Source organism: Mastacembelus armatus, chromosome 4 (genome assembly GCF_900324485.2).
Source record: "Mastacembelus armatus chromosome 4, fMasArm1.2, whole genome shotgun sequence".
NCBI lineage: Eukaryota > Metazoa > Chordata > Actinopteri > Synbranchiformes > Mastacembelidae > Mastacembelus > Mastacembelus armatus.
The window spans coordinates 7,007,728-7,028,146 of NC_046636.1; the positions used below are offsets into that span (position 1 = coordinate 7,007,728).

At 40.9% G+C, this 20,419-nt stretch overlaps 1 protein-coding gene across 1 annotated transcript in view; it reads right to left on the reverse strand.

Annotated features, from left to right (window-relative positions):
* adamts10 (ADAM metallopeptidase with thrombospondin type 1 motif, 10) overlaps positions 1-20,419 on the reverse strand; it is a 37,197-nt gene that overhangs the window by 16,386 nt on the left and 392 nt on the right. The window contains exons 2-12 of the mRNA XM_026322919.1: positions 15,485-15,886; positions 10,578-10,714; positions 10,242-10,451; positions 8,707-8,875; positions 8,079-8,281; positions 6,737-6,820; positions 4,727-4,872; positions 3,052-3,095; positions 2,380-2,485; positions 585-731; positions 208-349 (exon numbers count right to left, since the gene is read on the reverse strand). Coding sequence (XP_026178704.1) covers positions 208-349; positions 585-731; positions 2,380-2,485; positions 3,052-3,095; positions 4,727-4,872; positions 6,737-6,820; positions 8,079-8,281; positions 8,707-8,875; positions 10,242-10,451; positions 10,578-10,714; positions 15,485-15,587 — 1,491 coding nt within the window. The 5' untranslated portion in view covers positions 15,588-15,886. The remainder of the gene's footprint in view (positions 1-207; positions 350-584; positions 732-2,379; positions 2,486-3,051; positions 3,096-4,726; positions 4,873-6,736; positions 6,821-8,078; positions 8,282-8,706; positions 8,876-10,241; positions 10,452-10,577; positions 10,715-15,484; positions 15,887-20,419) is intronic.

Here is a 20,419-nt window from a genome sequence, read left to right on the forward strand (position 1 = left end):
GCCCTGACCACATAGTACTGATAGTAATTAGTCTATAAACCCGTATGCTCGTCCAGATGTCCATTCACTCTGAGCCTGGTACTGCAAGATGTTTCACATCATCACAGAGGCGCTGACTTGGAAGAACACAGTTCAAAAGCGAGCTATAAGATATTTATGTGACCAGTGATACATACCGATGAGGAAAATTGTAAAATTAAGACTTACGGCATATTTACATTGTCGAGATCTGATGCCATACTGGAAGCGGCACTGTTCGTCTGCATCATAGGCCTGACCAGGGGCCGTAGTGGGGTACACAAACTCTTGCTTGGGAGGGACGTTGTTCAGACAGGAGCCCATACCTGAGCTAAAGCACACCAATCAGTATTCAATTACTTGTTTTGATGCAAGTTAAACAGTTTTATCGAAACGGTGAACAGGTAAGAGATAAAAGTGGATTTGCCTACTCCCAAGACCCATCTGGTATGTGAATGTTTCTCTGACCATGAAAAATCTTACACCAACAACGTAAATTTTTCCTTCTGAAACCTCTAACTGCAAAATGATTTGTGGTGTAGCAGATATCTGACAGGCTGACTCACTCCAGAAAGCTGGTGATGTAATCCCGACTACAGGCGGACCAGATGAACGGGTTTGTCTTCATGGTAATATGGTCAGCCATCAGCTTGGCGGTCTCCTGGCTGCGGGGACCACAGGCATTCCCCATACCATCATGGTTCATCCCAAACCTACGGCAATGACAACACTTAAAGGCTGTGTGGATGGGTAATTGTCCAGCAGCAGGGACGTGGATATTGGAAAAAAGGTCACTGGAGAGTGAGAGAACAAGAGTTCTAAAGAACAGACATAAGACGGAGTACAACCCGCGGGCTGTTACAAGCATTGCCCTTCATAACAATATATCAGCAGATGTTTCATCATCAGACCCATAGGCCAGGGGAGAGTGGTCTGCAGTAAACTGAAATTCTATTCACTGGGACTTGGCTTTTCTATTGATAGGTTCTGATGTACACCCAGTGGTACCTTTTTAAACTGTGCAACAGCATAGGACCTCAATGTCCTGCCTCATGTTTATGTTCAAATATTATTCATGATTTTTACTATTTTAATTAATTACATAATTTTTGTAATCAAAAACAACAAATTTGAGTCTTTGCTGAATTGCATTGTATTTCATATCACTGGAAATTAAATATGTTTAAGTTTTGGACTGTTGCTGAGACAAAACATGACATTTACTCGTGTCCTCAGAGCAGAACAGAACCCCAGTGACAGTGGATGAAAACTCTAGTCCAGAGGATAATTAGCTCTTACCATATGAACCATATTCAACATGATATGATAAAACCAATACAGCAAGGACGTGACATCTTTATAGCTTACCGAACAGTGTTAAGGGCCCTTTTGGTGTTTTTTTTTAATCATTATTAAAATGCACGACAGGCACTCACAGTACTGTAGTTTAGTTTGAGCCTGAAATACAAATGCTTTAAAAGTTTTTCATCTATATATCATTTCTGTCTTGGTCTGTTGTGCGTCTTCATGACCACACACAGGCCTGCATTTAATCTAGTGTCAGAACAATTTAATTTACAATAACAATACTTGATGATTGTACTGAAGCTGGAAGAAATCTTGTATATACACACACATGCACATATCAGCACACTAAGTCCTGTCATGCTGTCATGTTGGCTAGGCAGTGGCAGAGTCTGAATACTCGAAAACTACCTGTGTTAATAATTAGGGAGGCAAGACCACATTGGATCCAGCATCTGTCATTAAACATCACAGTGCTGTGTGCTGACACAATGTAATCTGACACTCGGTCACTTTGAGCAAAAAGAATATGCCCAAAAAAATAAACCAACTAGATGTTCTTCTCAGATAAATCAGTGAATTTGTTGATTTAATGTTTTCATAACAGAAATGAGGCTGACAGGTAGATACAATTACTTCTTACTAAACGATGTAGATCAGCTATATCAGAATAATGAGTAAAACACAATTTCCAAGTCACCTGGGACATCCAGATATAAAACACAGAGACATCTCAAGGTGCTGTACCAACCTCACATGTAACTAATTCCACTTGGATATAAACAGTATGACTGAAAGAAAATATACAGCTATCAACACATTATCAAGTGATGGAAATCTCATGGTACTGAAGAATACAGCTGTCTAATACAGATTCTGTATTTTTCCTCAACACAAAACAGATGAACTTCTTGTGTTCAGCCTGGACTGGAATCACTCATGGCATTCAGAAATCAATATGATTATTTATATAGAATTATTGTATTATTTTATATATACATATATATAATACAATATATTTTATTACATGGGTGTTTGTGCATGTGTTTCACTCACGTGTGTCCTATCTCATGGGCTATAGTAAAGGCTGTTCCCAGGCCGATGTCTTCATTGATGCTGCAGCTCCTCTCTGGCTCACACATCCCTCCTACAGGAGCCAGGCCTGTTACACATACATATTTGTTTTCATTCCTTTTGGGACACAAGGGGCCACATTGACATTTATTTACTTGCTTAATCCTAACCCCCGAACTCTAACCCTCACCATGACCCCATCTTAATCTTAAACTAAGATTTTCTGAATTTCGATAATTTGCATGGTAACCAGCATCCGATCCCCTACAGAGAGAGAGTCCCCACAATGTCAGTATGTAATTAGGCGTAGGTTCCCAGTGTGACTAATACCAGGCACAGAAGCACACACATACAGTATATGTATATACTATATAAGTTGTTTGTTTATATGCACTTTTTCAATGAGAAACATTTGACAGTGATAATGATGCACCTAAATGAAAATCTAACTATGTATAATGTATGCTTGCATGTATTGCAAATTTATGGGGGAGGTCCCTATAGTTTTGTTTTGAAAGTGTGGATGTTTTGGCTGGTCCTCACATCACAGACTGAACCAAAACTTGGTTACATTTTGGGGTTATGGTTCAGGGGTAATGAGAGTTTTCATAAATAGACAAGTAGAATGTGTTGGTGTGCCTGAGCGTGTGTTACCTAAGGTTTCACATGGCTTGTTTTTTTGGATGCAGATGTCGTACCTGCAGGTGGGAAAGAACATAAAGCAAGATGTGTAAAACTAATCCTTAAAACTGCACACAAACAGAAGCAGCACCATTCAACACATGAAGTCCAGTATGATGTAATCACACTTGAATATGCTTACAGGCATATACGTACAGTGCTAGAAATGGATATGTGATTTATTCACAGATGGTAATATTCATACACTCCCAGACAGACAGTGTGGACAGAGAGTGGACAGCAGTTATGGCAGACCAATAGTTTTAAAAGAACAATAGCAGGAAATCGTGGACATTAACAGTGGTGTCATCTGTCTGGACTGCTTCCATCCTCTTCTTGATAAATGCTGTTGACAATCTAAATGTTCTCAGGAAGCTACAATCTTAGTCTATACAGTGTGTTGTAGTTTTCTTACACCTCCTCTAACCTGAGCAGAGAGCACACCCATTAGAAAGAATAGGGAAGTACTGTATTCAAAGCAGCTCTGACTAGGATCACATTTAGATGACTCTGACCTGTGGTTGTATTGTGTGCTGTTCCACATTCCTCAGACAATAGCATCAGTGTTTTATCTGTTTAACATGCGACTACGACTGTTGTCTCTGTTTTCCTCTAGCAGTAGCACCAACAGAATGGAGTCCGATAAATAAAAAGAAAATGTAGAGTTTCAGGGCAGCTTTTCTTTCATTTCTGCTCTATTTTTCCATTCTCTTTACTGTCTACCCAAAATTTCTTTAGGCTTCAATTTTCAATAACAACAACAACAACAAAAAGAATAAATCTGCCATTGTGTCTCACTCCCTCCTCATATCTCTCTGTTTTTTCCAGATGCTGAACTGGGCAGAGCAGCCCCAGCTATCGTCACACCAGACAGGACAAGATACAGCCCAACTCTCTTGGACTTGGCTTAATGAAAGCCTATGAGGACAGGGGCTGGGAATGTAAGAGTTCAGCTAAGAGGAAACACAGTTTTAACATTTAAATGTACAGGGAAAACAGACTTAACATATTCTTATTTGCAACAGCGACCTAGAGAAGTTGCCATAGGAGGTTGTAGTTGTAACCTTATTACAGGGCTACAATACCTGCCATAACCAAACTTCGATGTTTGCCACTGTCATAAATGGTAACATTTTTATTTTAAGCCTGCAATTTCCTAATAATTTCCTGGAGGGTTTGAAGGAAGGGAGTGGCTAATTTGGTGCTATTACAGAAAAAATAGAGGCAAAGTTCTGAGAGAGATTTTTTGAGTTCAGTTACTTGTGTTGAGTTTATAAGCAGATGCTGCTCCTGTTCCAGAACTGTTCCATTGAAAGCCATATATGTATAAATTCCACATTTTTTAACTGACTTTAAGTTGTGCTATAAAGTAATGGTCATGATTAACTGTAATTATACCAGTGGAGCACTATGTATATTTTATACAGCATATAATTAGTACCACATTACTTAGTTCTTGCCAAAATCCTTCCAATATAGTTACTGTCACATATGGTGAACTGTGGGGCTGGTAAGATAAATGGTTATGATATAAATGTAAAACTAAAAAAAAGACAAATCTCATTTTTGTTTTGGCCTTCAAACCAAATTTTTATTCTACAGTAACTTTTGTTCCTCTCAGAAAAGTTTACTAGTTTGGTGTCCGAACCTGGTAATGAGCACAGCAGTGTCGTGGTGAGCAATCCCATTGTCCGGTATGGCGTTCCCATAGCTGCTCCGGTGCTGGATGGTTCTCTGCCATTTACAGAAGCTGTCTAAAGACTTCCCTGCATGGTGGTTGATCTCTAGTGTTGGCTGGAAAAGAGACAAGGAAAGAAATGCAGGATGGGGATTAGAGCCACAGTAGTTTTCCTAAATTATTTCATGCAATAATAATCCAATGTCAGCACGAGGAGATTTCAATAAGCAGATGATCAACAATGCAATAACAACCAAGCCCCAATCTTCCTGTAATGCAGTGTAAATGAGTTATAACAAGTTATAAATGGCAACACTTTTGTCAGGTCATATTGGAACACTTAATTCTGTAAGCTTATCTTGAAAATGAACAATCAAAGAAATTCAAGGTTTTCATTTTCATTAGACATTATGCCATACATGATGAGACCACATTACTAGAATTTGGCATAAAAATCTAAAAAAAAAAACAAAACAAACAAACAAAAAAACTTCCATCCACTGAATCACGCAAGTTAATGTGCAGACAGGATTAAAAGGAAGGCACTTCTAGTATCATGAGAGTGCAGACAGGAGAAGGAGAGGAGGGAGTGCACCGCTGGCCACAGCTGGCGAGAACTCGTAACCCAGGAATGCATGTGGTGACATAACTAGTAATTGTCTCATCCCACAGTCCCTCATTTCTGGGCCTACTGCTGGCCTGCTTTCTCTTTCCAGGGGCAGCTTGCCGCTTTCAGACCTGGAAACCAGCAAGAGAACCACTCACTGAGACTACTTTCAATTCTGTCCCAACCTCAGCCTCCATGGTCCATGGAGTAAGAATAACAACACTAATGGTGCACACCGCTAATGATCCTAACATTTACCTCTGTATTCTGTCAGACGACGAACACATCCTAGAAATTATGGGGCTAAATTTGAGCCAGGATGAACAGTATGAATCATAAATGTTCCCTAATAAGACAGCAATGTATGAAGCCTCAAAGCCACACTGTAATGCCCCTTCAATTCAATATGAGTCATCTGTCATAACACTATATGATCAACATTACGTTGGAGCCATCCTGTATCGTCTTACCACATGCTGTTGATGGCAAACTAATAAGGTCATTTATGAGGTAGTCAGATATCTCTGTCATCTCTGAGCTGTGCGGGTAAGGTCATGAACTTTTTATGAACTGAACTCTCGCCGTGTGGTTAAGTGTGGATTCTCACTCTGTGTCCATTCATTCACTCAAGCCATCATACAAAAATAGGAATGAGACTAAGAGTATACAGTCATGCTGGTAGCTCTTGATGCTAAATTCAGCATGCTCACAGTGCTAATGTAGATATTTAAGAGGTATACTGTTCACCTCCTTAGTTTAATATATTACCATAATAATGTTTACTAATTAGCAACAAACACAAAGCACAGTTAAGAGTAATTGGACTGACAATAGTTTTGCAGGTATGAAATCATAAACTGGACAAAGACTAAAACTGAAATATTGGCCTGAAGTCAGTCCTAGATGAAAAGTTACCAGGGAACATGATGTGTTTTATGGCAATTCATTCAGTAGTTGTAGAGACATTTCACTTAGAACCATTGTTTTACCTCACTGTTGATGTAATTCTATACTGGTGCCTAAATCGAACTTTGAGATATTTTTTACATCTTAAACGTGTGTCACAGCAATGGTCAGAGAGATCCCTGTTCACAGCCACAAAGCAGCTCTGTCTGACAGGTACAAAACTCCCCTCATTCCATGACTCCTCCTCACATCCTCCCGTCCCTTTCATTACAGCTGCCATTCACAGAGTCACACTCTACTGGGAGTCTACTGGGAGGGGTGGAGGAAAAGACACTCAGGCCAATGCTGTGACACAAAGAAGGATTCTCATGTACACTCGGGTTTTGTGCAGTCTGGACCGAAACGCAATGAGGACGTGCAAAGAGGGACATACAGAGAGCAGAGCAGAGGGCTGTAACTTCATTTACCTGGTCTTCCATGAGCAGGATAAGCCGTGTCACCACAATGTTGACTGCATTCCCCAGGCTAGAATCCTGGAACAGTTTGGCAACCTGACCTCCAGAGAAACAAGAAAAAAACAGTCTTAAAAACAGCTGATAGACCAGTGAAACATATCACACTAGAGCTGAGACATGAAAAGAAAGAAAAAAAAAAAAGAAAAAAAAAAAAAACACAGGGTCATAGAAAAGAAAAGCCCTCTGCTCAGTTAAGAGACCAGCACTAATGCATACTTTAATCACCCTTGTCAACCCAATTATGAGCTTCCAAAAAGTCTGGATTAATTTGTCTAACAATGGATAGCAAGGGCAAATGAAAGTGAACTAAGAGGGAATCCCAGCTTGTTCTGTTTCAGCATTTGCTGTAGTTAAGCCATAAGCGAACACTGTATGAGACAGAGAGTCTTAAACAAGCTGTAAAGTCACTGCAATGATTGTGGCCATGGTTATTAAAAGGGTTAAAGCACCAACAGTAATAAAAAAGATCAGAGCTAAAACCACTACTACCACTAAAGCTGCACTGAGACACTTGTCATTACTGGTGTCTCGTGTAATTCGGCCCACTTTGTTTCACTAACACTAAAGAGACACAGTTGATTTCTGGGATTTTGCAACTCTCTGGATGTAGCCTGCTTGCAGCAATTCCAGCTGACTAACCTTTTATAAAACACATTCCTAACCTATATGAAGGTTTAAACTCATTAGCTCTGTGTGTAGAGATCCCCACTAACAGAACAAGGGCAGATGGTGTCGTACAACATAAGCTTGGGTGACTGAAACATATGGCATTCACAAGGAGAAATAAAAAAGTCTACACATTTGTTTTTCTTTCTGTTTCTAAATGTTATTCTTTTCATGCAAATAAATAGCCCTAAATCTAATTCAATTTGGGTTTTTTGCCACATAAATGTATAAATGAGTTTATGTCTGACTAATCCTTGGCATTAGAGACCCACTAAAAATGTATTTCTGTCACTGCAGACATTTGTTTTTTCCATCTGTCTTCTCTCTTCAAAAATGTTTCTTAGTTGACTCCAAGCTGTTTGTTTTGCACAGTGCCAAGTAACCAAACCATCACTGGCTGATGGATTGCTGCTGAAAGCTTAAAAAAAAAAACTAAATGGTACAAAAACAAAACATCCTCACCACATTTTCTCGGTCTGATTCTGTTTCAGTGGAAAATTTGGCATGACTTTTCTAATAATTCTGCCATACTTGAATAATGAAACAAAGAATAAATGATTCCAATGGCACTGGGAAAGAGACTTTTAAAGTCAGTATTTATGTAAATGCTTTGCGTTGTGAAACTTACAATATTCATGACAGCCAGGATATACTGCTCGATGTCCCTGCGGCCATGGTAACCCACCATCATCTTGTCGGCTACCACCAGCGTCTCCACGTAGCGCTCCCGACTAACTGATCGCTTCAGAGGTAGCTGCCCGCGACCCACATGATGAGGAGGCGTCTTCAGTGTCCGCTGCCACCATGACATGCCCTTCATCGGCTTCTCATCTGAGGAAGATCACACACATTGACATTTCAAACACATGCAGTAAGAAAAAAAAAAAAAAAAAAAAAAACTAAATCATCTATACACTTTACATTTGCTGTTCCTTGCCAAGAAATTGATGATGATCATCTGGAAGACTTTACTGAGCAACCAGAAGAATGCCTGGATGCACTTCACTATGCTTCACATAACTGAAGTGCAACATTACAAAGTTGTTTTTTTTTTTTTTACTTTTATTTGTCAAATGATTCCTGAGCATGCTTTTGCTTTTTCAGCAACGCCCTACAACACAGACTCTGTCACACCCAACTGGAAGGTCAGACACAACCACAAGCTGGCTGCCACAAAAATCAGCCTGGGACAGTTTACTACTCCAGCCTGGACATTACTGCTGCTACTAAAAAGACCAGAATATCTCCCCTCTCACCAATGACTCCACAGGTCTGGCCCTTGTACTGATGATGGAGTGATGACCGTTTGTAAACCACATGAGGGCGCCCCTCTGCTCTCTCCCCCCTCTCTGTTCTGGTCTGGTTTTCTGGTGAGACAAGGGGTTCAATCAAGTACTCCTCTCCCCCAGCAACAATCACCCCCTGCTGCAGAGAGACAGACAGGAGAATACAATGGAACAGATTAACCCAGCATAGAATAAAACAGACATCATGACACAAATATTATAAACCTATACTGTCCATGACAGTTCAATCTTACCATACAAGTTCTAAATGTGGATTATAAAACACAGAGTTAAGAACCATTACTTACAGATCAACCCGTCAATGAAAGCACTAGAACTAATTTTCAATCACATATGCTCTTAATACTGACAGAGAAGAACAAACAAATGTACGATCACATGATATTTGGAGAGGCAGCACTTGTCAGTCTTGATCAGAGTGCAGAGCATGTTCCCACTGTCCCACTACAATGACTGACCCTCTTATAGGGTTCTCTGACGATGAACTGTAGACCCATCTGAGAAAAGCCTCAGGAACAAACCGAACAAACACACATACAGACGTGAGAGCATGAAAGAGTGAATGAGAGCGAGAAAAATCAGAGAGTGAGCGATATACTAACACATCCTTTGATCTAGTTCAGATGTGTTGGCCCCAGTCAGAGCAACTCACGGCGGCAGCTTTCAAAGTGCCTTTAATCCCGTAATAAGGTTAGTGATGCTCCTCTGGACATACAGCCCACTTACTGGCAAATGTGCTCATGCTGGTTTGACCAACAGTAATTACGTGTGCTGCTTATTAACACTTTGTGAACACATCTAATCCGAGCTGTGTACACAAATGTTACTGTTGGGCTGGCTTTTTGCAGTGTGAGGATAAACGGGAGCAAGAAAATGATGTGTCCATGAAACGATGCATCAGAATTCAGAAGACCCAGTCAAGCCACTTCTCTGTTGTGCTGTGCTGTGATGACTTCATGAGAATGCAAAGTAAATTAAAGAAATAAACAAGCTGAGTCTGAAGAGCTGTTAATATTTCCAGAAGGTTATAACCAGATCCTCAGTTCATACTGGTCTTATTAATCACGGCTCCTACATTTCCCCAGAGGGCCCTTGGACCCACCTCAAGACAACATGCAGGAACATGATTGCACTGTGTGTTATAGGCACGCCAAAGGAAGTGATTGTTGGGTTTCCTAAGAGTGCCTGGATCACCCCATCCACCCACACCTTTATGTCAGGTCACTGGCCCATACATCATGCCTTTCACCCCCAGACCAATAACTACTGATAGAAATAACCATGAGAGGAGAAATAAAGTGCCACTTTCAGGGTGAATCCTTCCTTTGAGATTAGGTAGAAGCATCCTTGAAATGTCATTCATTTGATTTTGAGAGGAACATGCTGGTTGGTTTGGCCCAAGATTAAGACTGGCTTTAGGACATGCTTTGTTGTTGACCTCGGCCATTTCACTAACTGCTGAGACAGAGAGGTTTTAGTCTTACCAGGCCATTACAGTTGCTCAGGGCCACTTTGCTAGAGTATGGCTGGTCTTGGAGGTGTCCTATGTAGTGGCAATGGGGAGAGTAAGGGTGACTCCAGGCTAACCGGCCCCTCTTCCAGTACTCCACCCTGAACTGTCGAGATAGCAAGCCTTCCTGCAGCGTCAGGTTCAGCAGGAAGTTGTTACGTGGCGTGGACAGCTGGTAGAAGAGCTTAGAGAGGAAAAGAGACTGGTTTGAAATGCTACGTATATCAAATATTTAAAGCTGTGGATAAATCTAAGACAAACAGAAAGAAGAATGAAAAATAAAGGCAAATAATGTCAAAAAGAATAATACAGAGTCTGGCAGCGTGTCTTCAGTGCTACGTCTTCTTCGGTGCTGTTGAGGTGTCTCTATGTCCAGTGTCTCTCCATTAGGTCCTACACGTACTGGGAATGCAATCTCATAATGGCCTAGACTGGACAGGAAGGCAGCTAGAGGCAGAGGGAAATAAAGAAAGCATAATAAAACCACAACTAGAGTTAGTCTTAATAAAACCAATATTCATCTTAATTTAACCGACTAATTAACAACAGACAAGGATTTATGAGAAGCTTATTTTGAATAATTCTATAAGCCCTATTAATGAGAGTAACCCAGTTGGCAAAAAACATCTGCAGACATCTTGGCCCATTGCTGACAAGGCCCCTCCACTCCAAGTACACCCCCCTGCCCCCCAATACAAACACACACACCTTCATGAGGCCAGTGGGATGTTGCCATGGTTACCTTGAAACACTATACTTCCTGTCTGTGCCAGTGCCTGGTGGAGATTTATTGTCCAAACACACAGCTCCAGCCATCATCAGCTAACTAGCTCACAAGAAAACGAGCCCAGTTTTCATCACACCTGAAGCCTCAGTTGGTGGAAAACAAGCCCATTCCCAGCCCGAGTAAAGATCAGAGTTCCCTGGCAGTGCAGGCCTACAGACAGCAAGCATAACTCTACATAAGGAATGATGTGCTGTATTTTTCATATGGGAAGTTCAGTGTAAAATATTGAAGTGGTTTATGTCATGAGAACATAAATGGACTGTGTTCCCGTTTCAAAAATGGTGTAGGAGTCAGCATTTATTGCATTTTAATTTCATGCTTAATTTTCTTTTCTCGCTATGTGCACTGCCATGCACCGAGCTAAACACACTTCCCGTAAGGGTGCAAGAAGGTGGGAAAGCCTGTGTAATTTTTATTGGAAGAAACACAGTTTTTCCAAACTGTGAAAACAGTACTGGATAAACTTTTCTAATTCTACAATAAAAAGGAATACATTTAAACAAGCATTTCATAGCATCATTTAGGAACCTTCCTTTCCCTCATTGTCCAGCAGCATGTTCCCATTGGCCTGCAGCAATAATTATTGTTAATTACCATTTAATCAAGTAACAACAGTTCAAAAATAAGATAAACTTTTTTAATCCCTAAAGGGGAATTGAAAAAAAAAAACTTATGTTTGATTAATAAAGTCTTTTCTTATCTTAAAATCCCAAAGTATTCAATACACTATAATGCAGGACAAGAAAAAGCAAGAATTTGCCATTATTAGAGAAGCAAATGTTGGACATGTTTCCTTAAGCAATTGATTGACTGATTATGAAAATAACTATTCATTTTCTGTTATCTATTCATCACCGCTGCCCTAGTTCCCACTTTTCATGGTCACTTGCTTCTTACACAATTGTTCAAATTCCTAAGTCGAAGAGCTGTGGCACAATCTGTGAACCGTAGCCATAAGAAAAAAAAAAAAGGGAAAATCAATTTGAAAAATAAATGCAAATACACACTCGAAGGCGCTGAAGCACCATCGGCTCTATTCGTCAAATTTCCTCAAAAGCATATGACCTTCCCAAGAGCTCTGAGCTGTTCCCACAACACAGCCATCCTGCTCTCACAAACCACAGCAAGTAATCAGGCAGGTGGTATTACCATTACCTTTGAAGCACAGCAAAAGCCCCTGGAGTGAAAATGAAGGGAGGGTGTTAATAAAGTAGATATAACTCACCTCCATGGAGGAAATGAATGAGACCTCACACAGAATACACTGTACACTAATGAAAACCAGCAAAACTAATTAGTCTCCTGTTGGAACAAAAGCCTTGACAGGAAGTGCTTTTTAAAAAGCCACTAAAGACTCCTCACCGCAGGATTTCCAACCAGATCCTTTCGCTCCCACAGAAAATCTGGCTGTTAGAGCAGCAGCATTAATGCCGTTGCTTACAGAATGAAACTTTGTTAGTATATAAACTGGTGTGTAATTCAGATTTGGATGTAATGGAAGACATGATACATACATACATGGACAGTGAAGTTATAATAGGGTCTCATGTTATTTTCACAAGTTAAATCTAATCAGACTAAACTCATAACACTTTTGCAGCCATATAGTTACATGACTCTTAGTCAGACAAATAAGGAATATGTTTAGAGTTTTACATCTGCTTTCTATCAAAATACCTGTTTCTTGCAATTATGTCTAGGAGTATTCCTGTTCGTGTACATGTAAATAAATTACTGTCTACTACTCTGCTTGGGGCCACCTGATAAAACTGCTGTACTGCTTTACAGGAAAAAACTAATCATGACATATCACAACATCACATGCTTTACATATCACCTCCTGCAGGCAATTATTCCTGCCCTCTCTTAGCTACTCATCCCTGACAGTATAAACTAGTACACATATCAGATTTGACCTCAAACTGAAACCACAGCAACACTGCAGAAGTGAGCAATGCAGTAAACATGTTCATCAGCTGATTCAACATTTTACAAATGTTGAGCAGACTTGAAAGTAAAAGGAAACACAGACTGAGAATGGAAACACATTTGTTAAATTTAACAGAAGCCCCTCCCTAGACAACATGGTCACATACAGAAGCTGCCAAATACACCCATGCAACAATGAGCAGGGCATCACCCTTGTTCTCTTATCATCAAATAAAAATAATGGAGGGAAATACTCTGAATGGAAAAGTGGTCCTCCCTCCATCCTAGACACACCTCCATGGTACCATAAGCAATCAGCTACCAAGCTGAGGACTCAGCTACACAAAATCTAAATAATGGAAATCTTAGCACTGCATCATAGAATGAGATTTTAAACAATAGTGTACTTCCAGCTTTGTGGCAGCAGTTTGGGTAAGGCCCTTTCCTGTTTAAAAACATGTAAAAGCCAGGTCCATCCTCTGGGTTTGAGTTTAACTGGCCTGTGACCTCAATCACATTACCTTTTAGATGGACCAAATCCAGGCCTTATTTCCCAAATCTGTAGCCAAACTCAATTGTTTTGTGGCAGAATGGGAACAAATCCCTGCAGACATGTGCCAAAATCTTGTTCAAAGCCTTTCAAAGCCTTGGTTTTATCATAGTGTTAAGCTTTAGCCAAAATTTGAGCAAGAGTCAAATCCATATGGGAGAGAAAGCAGAAGGAAAAATATCAAAAATAAAACAATTCATTCCTATGATTTTCCTTGTGTTGTAAATACTGCATTATGGGTATGTTGTTCACAGCAGTGACACGTAAAAAAGCTTGATATACAGTACACAATACATCCTCTGGGTTTGACCAGTCTATTTGACCTTTAATGGCACATCTTGTAAATCCTGTGTGAAAACAAGGACGATCTATCTCAGTGTGATGACCTTTTTTATGGCCACTTGTGGACTGAGATAACATTTAAATATTACCCCCTTATGCAATGAACTTATTAGAAAGCAGGTGCCTATTTACACACACTAACATTAGTTTTAACTTGAAGTAGTGTCTCATTCCACCTTGTTGACCTTAGTGTGCTTTCAGCTCTGATTTTGGCCTCCATCAACTCTGGAAAAACATATCTGGCTCTTTAGTTGCTGTACTATGTTTATCAGCTAGTTACTAACTGTGTCTGTCATTTGCTGCTTGGCAGGTAATGCACGAGGGGTTTTTAGATCCTTTTCACTGGAAAAAGCTGCTGCTGCTGCTGGAAATAAGGTTGATGAGAGCAGAGTTGGGGGCCAGAAAATCAAAACAATGACCTAAAAATGCTAAAATGCACTGCAGATCTGAGATGAACTGCAAAGTTAAGTGATAATTCTGTGTAGCATCATCACTATGAGCAACCTCTTTACACTACATGGAATATTTCTATCCAGTTTTATTATAAAAATATTGCATTAAACACCAAAATGCCTGTGAGGCATTTCACAGTTTGAGGGTTATGTTATTTAAAGGAAGCAGTGTGGCGGACTATTGGAGACAGATAGCTGTGAGGGGTCAGAGTTTAACTTTAGGAAATACACAATCACAGCCTTGTTCTGGGTGATGAGACACGGACACTCTGGGAAATTATGTCTTTGCCTTCAGGGGATTTCAGTTGTTTCTGCTACAGTGTGTACGTGAAAGAATGAGACACTGTGTGGTGAGAGGTGAGGGGGGCAGGCACGTGGCCGTGCCACAGCAGCATGTTTTCTGGAAGCGCAGCTGAACTCCAGCAGCCCAGACCTGGAGGCCTGGAGTGTGTTTCAGTCAATAAGACATCCAGACCAGATCTGAAACATTTCGACAACTCATTTCACCAAACTTTTTCTCATCTGAGCACTTTGCATGTGACTGAAAAACAAAAACAATTACAGTAACTATGGAACACACTGTGGCCTGTAAAATAAAATTAAACCATAACCCCCATGTCCAAATTAAATATAAATTTAAAAGGGTATTTATTTGAATTTCTAAACATGGGTAGTATGGTTAGAAGCTTTTTTTCTTAGCAAATAAAAAGCAGATTTCAGCCTGGGCACCTCAACCATAAAATACATTAAAGTACTCTTTCTTGCAACAACGGAAAATAATTAAAGCAACCCACATTATAAAGCCACTCTTTATACAGACCTGAAAGAATAAGGGCTGTGCTGGTAATACAGAGTTTAATTCAAATCTGGAAATTAGAAACTCTTGTCATAATGATTGTGTTGACTGGTTGGAAAAGTTAAACCTGCGTTATGCAACGATATTATTCCAATAAAGCCTGTTGATTGATTGATTGATCAGCAACCATTTAATAACCTAATAATAGTTTGAATAACTTTTCAAAGAAATGCAAAATGTTGATTCAAAGCTCTCAAATATGCGACTTTCTGGGTCTTATATTTCTATACATTGAATATTTGGGGGTTCTCGACTGTCAACTGGACAAAATATATTTCAGGACCCAATTGTCACCTCTCACCTTGTGATTGAACAAACTCAGCTCTCTGACCTCCTGCGACCTCGGTGGCAACCATGACGACAATGACAGTGCAGACCAGACCAGTCCTCCGTAGCGTTTCCATGGTTACTACAGTAGTTGCTATAGTAACAGATTTCAGTGCAGTTATCCTCGGGCCTCTGTCCCAACATGTCTCCTGCCCTCTCAGATGCCCTGTCGCCTAGCAGTGGGACAGCTCAGCGCTCTGCTGGGCCATGGCTGCAGGAAGAGCTGAGGGATCAGACACACATAGCAGACTCTACAGTGCCTCGGTCAGCAAGTGGCGACGAAACCCAGAGAAGTCCTCATAGAGGTAGGAAAAGCCTGGATGGATTTCCTAACAGGCTCAGCAGCAATGGCAGGTTTAGACTCCTCTCTGCGGCCCTGTAGAAGAGAGACTGCTCAGTGACCACAAGAGGAAGGCCAGGAAAGGGAGTGAAAGGGAGGGGAGAGACAGATTTAGGCTCAAAGAGGAGGGAAGAACAAGGGAGACATAGTGAAACACAGACAGCAAGAGAGCATGAGATCCCACTGACCCATGCAGTTCCCAGTCTAACAAGACAAATCTATCCAGTTCATATTCAGCATCCAGTGAAGGACCGCCCCAGTCCTTCATTGTTCACTCAGCTAATCAATCTTTGCTTTGGCAAAGGGCAAACACTCTTGTCTTTCACTCTGATAACCAGAGACAACAGCGGGTCCCAACCTGGGGGCCCTGAGGCCCCATTCTTTAAGGTGCTTGCCCACCGGAAAGGGTTCAAACACAACACAAAGGAAGCCATTTATCTGGTGAAAGGCTGCGCTTGCCCAAACAGGGCATGAAGTGGGTATTATGTCAGAGGCTCTGGGGACAGAATGAGCCAATTTAAGAAGAGCAGCAGGTTGCCATCACTGCTACGCTGCCTGACTGTGGTGGCTGGTTGTATGGCTGAGTGATTTGCTGGCTGGCTGCCTAACTGTACAGCTTACTAATTGGCTGGTGCTCTGGCTGACTGGTGCTATGTGGGCCTATAAGATGACTGTTTACATCTGAGACAAAGGCAAAAGCAGTAATGGGTTTTTGAGTACAGTTTTTGGAAACAACCAAGATATAATATAGTTATAATAACCCTTTCACGGCCAAGATTATCTTCAAATCTTGAAATTAGACTTTTGAACATTTAAATTCCTAATTTCTTCAAGGCAAGACATAATACAGGATGATATTAGGACAGACATTGGTGGTACCCAGTTTTTTTGGGATGAACAGTTGCATATTGTCTATATTATCAGCACTGAACAATGCCAGTGCAGTTAAAAGATTTCTCTGTCAGCAGACGTTAATTACTAACCCAGGGCCAGAAATAACAGAGAAAATGTTTTACTTGTTTTTTTAAAGGCTGAACAGAAAGTGAATTTGTGTGACAGCACCCAGATGATAATTTAGAGGTAACAGCTCAGCCAGCCAGAAATCACAGAATTCAATCTTGGGAGTCTTGTTCATTTTCCACATCACTAATTGAACTATCCTGGGCTGTAAATAACCCCAAGTTTCTTTTTAATTGAGCATATTCAACTTTGAGTTCATTTTTTCACTTAGAGGCCAACGTAGAGCAAGTCTGCTGTGTAATAGCAATGGAAAATGACTTCCTCAGACCAGCTTATCCATTATAAAAACAGACCAGAGCCAGGATCAGGAGTCACATTTTCATGGGTGCTCTTCTCTTTGACTTGAGTTCTCTGGCTTTGAATTGCAGTGTCAGCTAAAACCCAACCTTTGCTATCCTGCCCACCCAGTTCACTCATGTCCTTGCCTCCCCTCCATCCCTCCCTCAGAGGTGTCTGGGGAGAGAAGAGCGAACGGAGACGCCACACTGGCCCAGATGGCTGGCGGCTAACCAACTGCAGCCAAAGGTAATCGGAAGCAGATGGGAAACCTTTTGGTGACGAGAGCAAGGGGAACAAGTTGCCTCCTGAAGAGAAGAGGGGGAAAAAAAGTGAGTGCAAAACCCAAGGGGAATGAAAGAGAGACAGCAAGAGTCTAAGCTGTTTGAGCCAGCTGGGAGAGCCATTCCTGAGTGTTAATACCCTGAACTGAGTGTGTAGGAAAGAGCCTTAATGTACCTTTCATTTACTTTCAAACAGCAAAGAGTAGGTACAGTACAGGGCGAACACGCTTAAAGACACTGAGGGGTCTTTGTCGTGTTGCAGTTTCCCTCATATGTGGAACAACTGAAAGTCTTTCTCTCTTCCCCTCCCTTAGGGTTTCTCCCAGTCATTTCCTGCACAAGCCAAACTCCCCTACATTTTCATTACTTCTTCTGCTCCCGCTCTCAATTTATTGTGGGGTTCCTAAACTTGCAGCTTCTTATCAAGTGCTTTTCATTACCACTAACTCTCTCCTTGTTTATTTAAACAAGAAAACAAGAGAAAGACTGCACCCCCCACGCACCCTCACCCCCCACAACGCTGTCCCTTGGCACTTTTTAAGAAAAGCTGCTTAAAAAGATTTGTGGACAGCCTTCAAAAGATCCCCACAACAACATGCATGCACTGCCTTGCTCGTAAATTATTGCTCCATTATAAACCACACAGAAATGCAGCTAAATTAAGAGTAAGCTGTCTCGCAGAGGTGACGGTGTCGTACATCTTCCTCGGTCTGTTGTGCAAAACTTTCCCTCTGGGCTCTATCACTTTTGTAAAATTAAAAACACATGTCTGTCAAGAGGCCAAGTGAGAACATATACCGACCTCTAGTGAGTATTTTGTTTGGATGAACTAGGAATATCGAGCTTATAGCTGGCAATCGCAGCCAGAAAGTGGTCTGAGCTGAAGATAATCCACACAATTTCCAAAGCAATCACAATTAGCGAAAGAGAAAAGGAGAGAAGAAGAAAGGGGCGGTTGTTATAAAAAGAGAGGAAAAACTGGAAAGCTCACTTAGGTGGGAATATGAGAGTGGGTCAAATTTGCAATGTAATCGAGCATTTTGACACGTAGTTTTTTGTTTTGTTTTTTTTTAAATCTTGTCATATACTAGTGAGCACATGTGGTGTAGATGATGTACAGTAAGTTTCTCTTAAGACTGGAGCTAACTATGCTGTCCTTGTCTTTAACTGTTGCCAGGGAGAGTGGAGTTATCCGAAAACTAGCACACTAATCAAAGCCATATGACCGGCTCAAAGTAAAGTCTGTGTGGAGCGAACAGATGCAAAGTGTCCCTCAGCTTAGCTTCAAGTGCTGCACTTCCCCAATGTCTCTCTCTCTCGCTCTCTCTCTCTCTCACACACACACACACACACTCCCTCGCTCTCTCTCTCTCTCTCTCTCACACACACACACACACACACACACACACTCCCTCGCTCTCTCTCTCTCTCTCTCTCACACACACACACACACACACACACACACACACACACACACACACACACACACACACACACACACACACACACACACACACACACAGAGTCCCACTTTGATCAGGGACTAGCTTATGAATCAGCTTTAGGTTTGGTTTAATATTTCATTAAACCAACATCTCCTTTTCTCCTTTCTAATAAGGCCATGAGTCAGAGGCAGGATTTCAGTTTGCCTCTGCAGCAGTTGCTCCATCACTGGAAAATAATTGAGTCACACAGATATCTACATGAAACCCCGAACAGGTGATAGATATAATATTTTTAAAAAACTGGTGAATATATCTCAGACTGAACTCTGTGAGAAAGGCAGACATTCCTTTCTCAATTATTCCCCAAATAAACAATGTGCAGATGAAAAGTGGGAACATAAACAGGCCAGAGAACCTCGGATGTACTCCCCTGACTTTGAAAATGTGCCTCTCAAGTCTGAAACAATATTTAGCGAGAGAGAGCGCTGACTCGACACAAAGTGAGTTAGGCAGCAGCACAGGGAACAGAGCACAGATGGTAATGGAAGATTTTCTCTTTCTGTCTTTTATGATATCCATTTCTGCACAGTTTTATCTCCTACACTGCTGCCAACAAAACAAAACACTAAAAATACCCCTTTTTATTATCACAGCACTCAAAGAAAAGTAGCAAATACTTTTCAAGATAGTTGCCAATTAACATTCTGTCAGCTTTAATGATCTTAATCTATCCATCCTTTTCTTTATAGCTGACCTGCAACTGCAAAGGAACAAGCTAAATGAGTGTAGGATGGGAAAAAGTGCAACGATGGAGCTGATTTAGTGAAAACAGTATCAACCTGGTTACTGGCCTTATTAGGGTACCTAATAAAAATGATCTCAATGAGCTCCACATGGTGAGGAGTTCACTGGTATCTGCAGATACATTGGATCTAAGTATAAGAGTCAACATTGGTAAAGAAAAGTGTTTTTTTTGAGTGTGTGTGCTTTAATTGACAGTTAAAATCCAAATGCATGAGAAACTAAACTAATGATACCAGCAGTATGCAAACTACAAATACATTACACAAATATTGTATTGTCAAATGATGAGGTGATGTAATTATATGGAATTAGGTCTTCCCCAAACATAGACAGAATGAAGAATGACACTGCACAAACACCAGAAGTCCAAGACATAAACCTGCAGACTTCTTCCTGCAAATGAAATGACTCATCTATCATTTCTGCTGTGCAGTGAGGGACCACAGGCTTGCATTCATGTGCATACAGGTCATACAGCAAATTACAGCACACGAGTGTGTGAGTCTAAAAAGTGGGATTTAACATTTGCTATGTATCATTTATCCTGATCCCTTATCTCTGGCATCTCATGGGTACCTAAGGTGTTTCTGCATTACAAATTAGAGATTTGTTCACACAGTGACAACCCGTAATTATGCATCTGATGTCTGCACGCGCGCGCGCACACACACGCACACACACACACACACACACACACACACACACACACACTGACTGCCCTGTCATCAGACAGTGTGGAG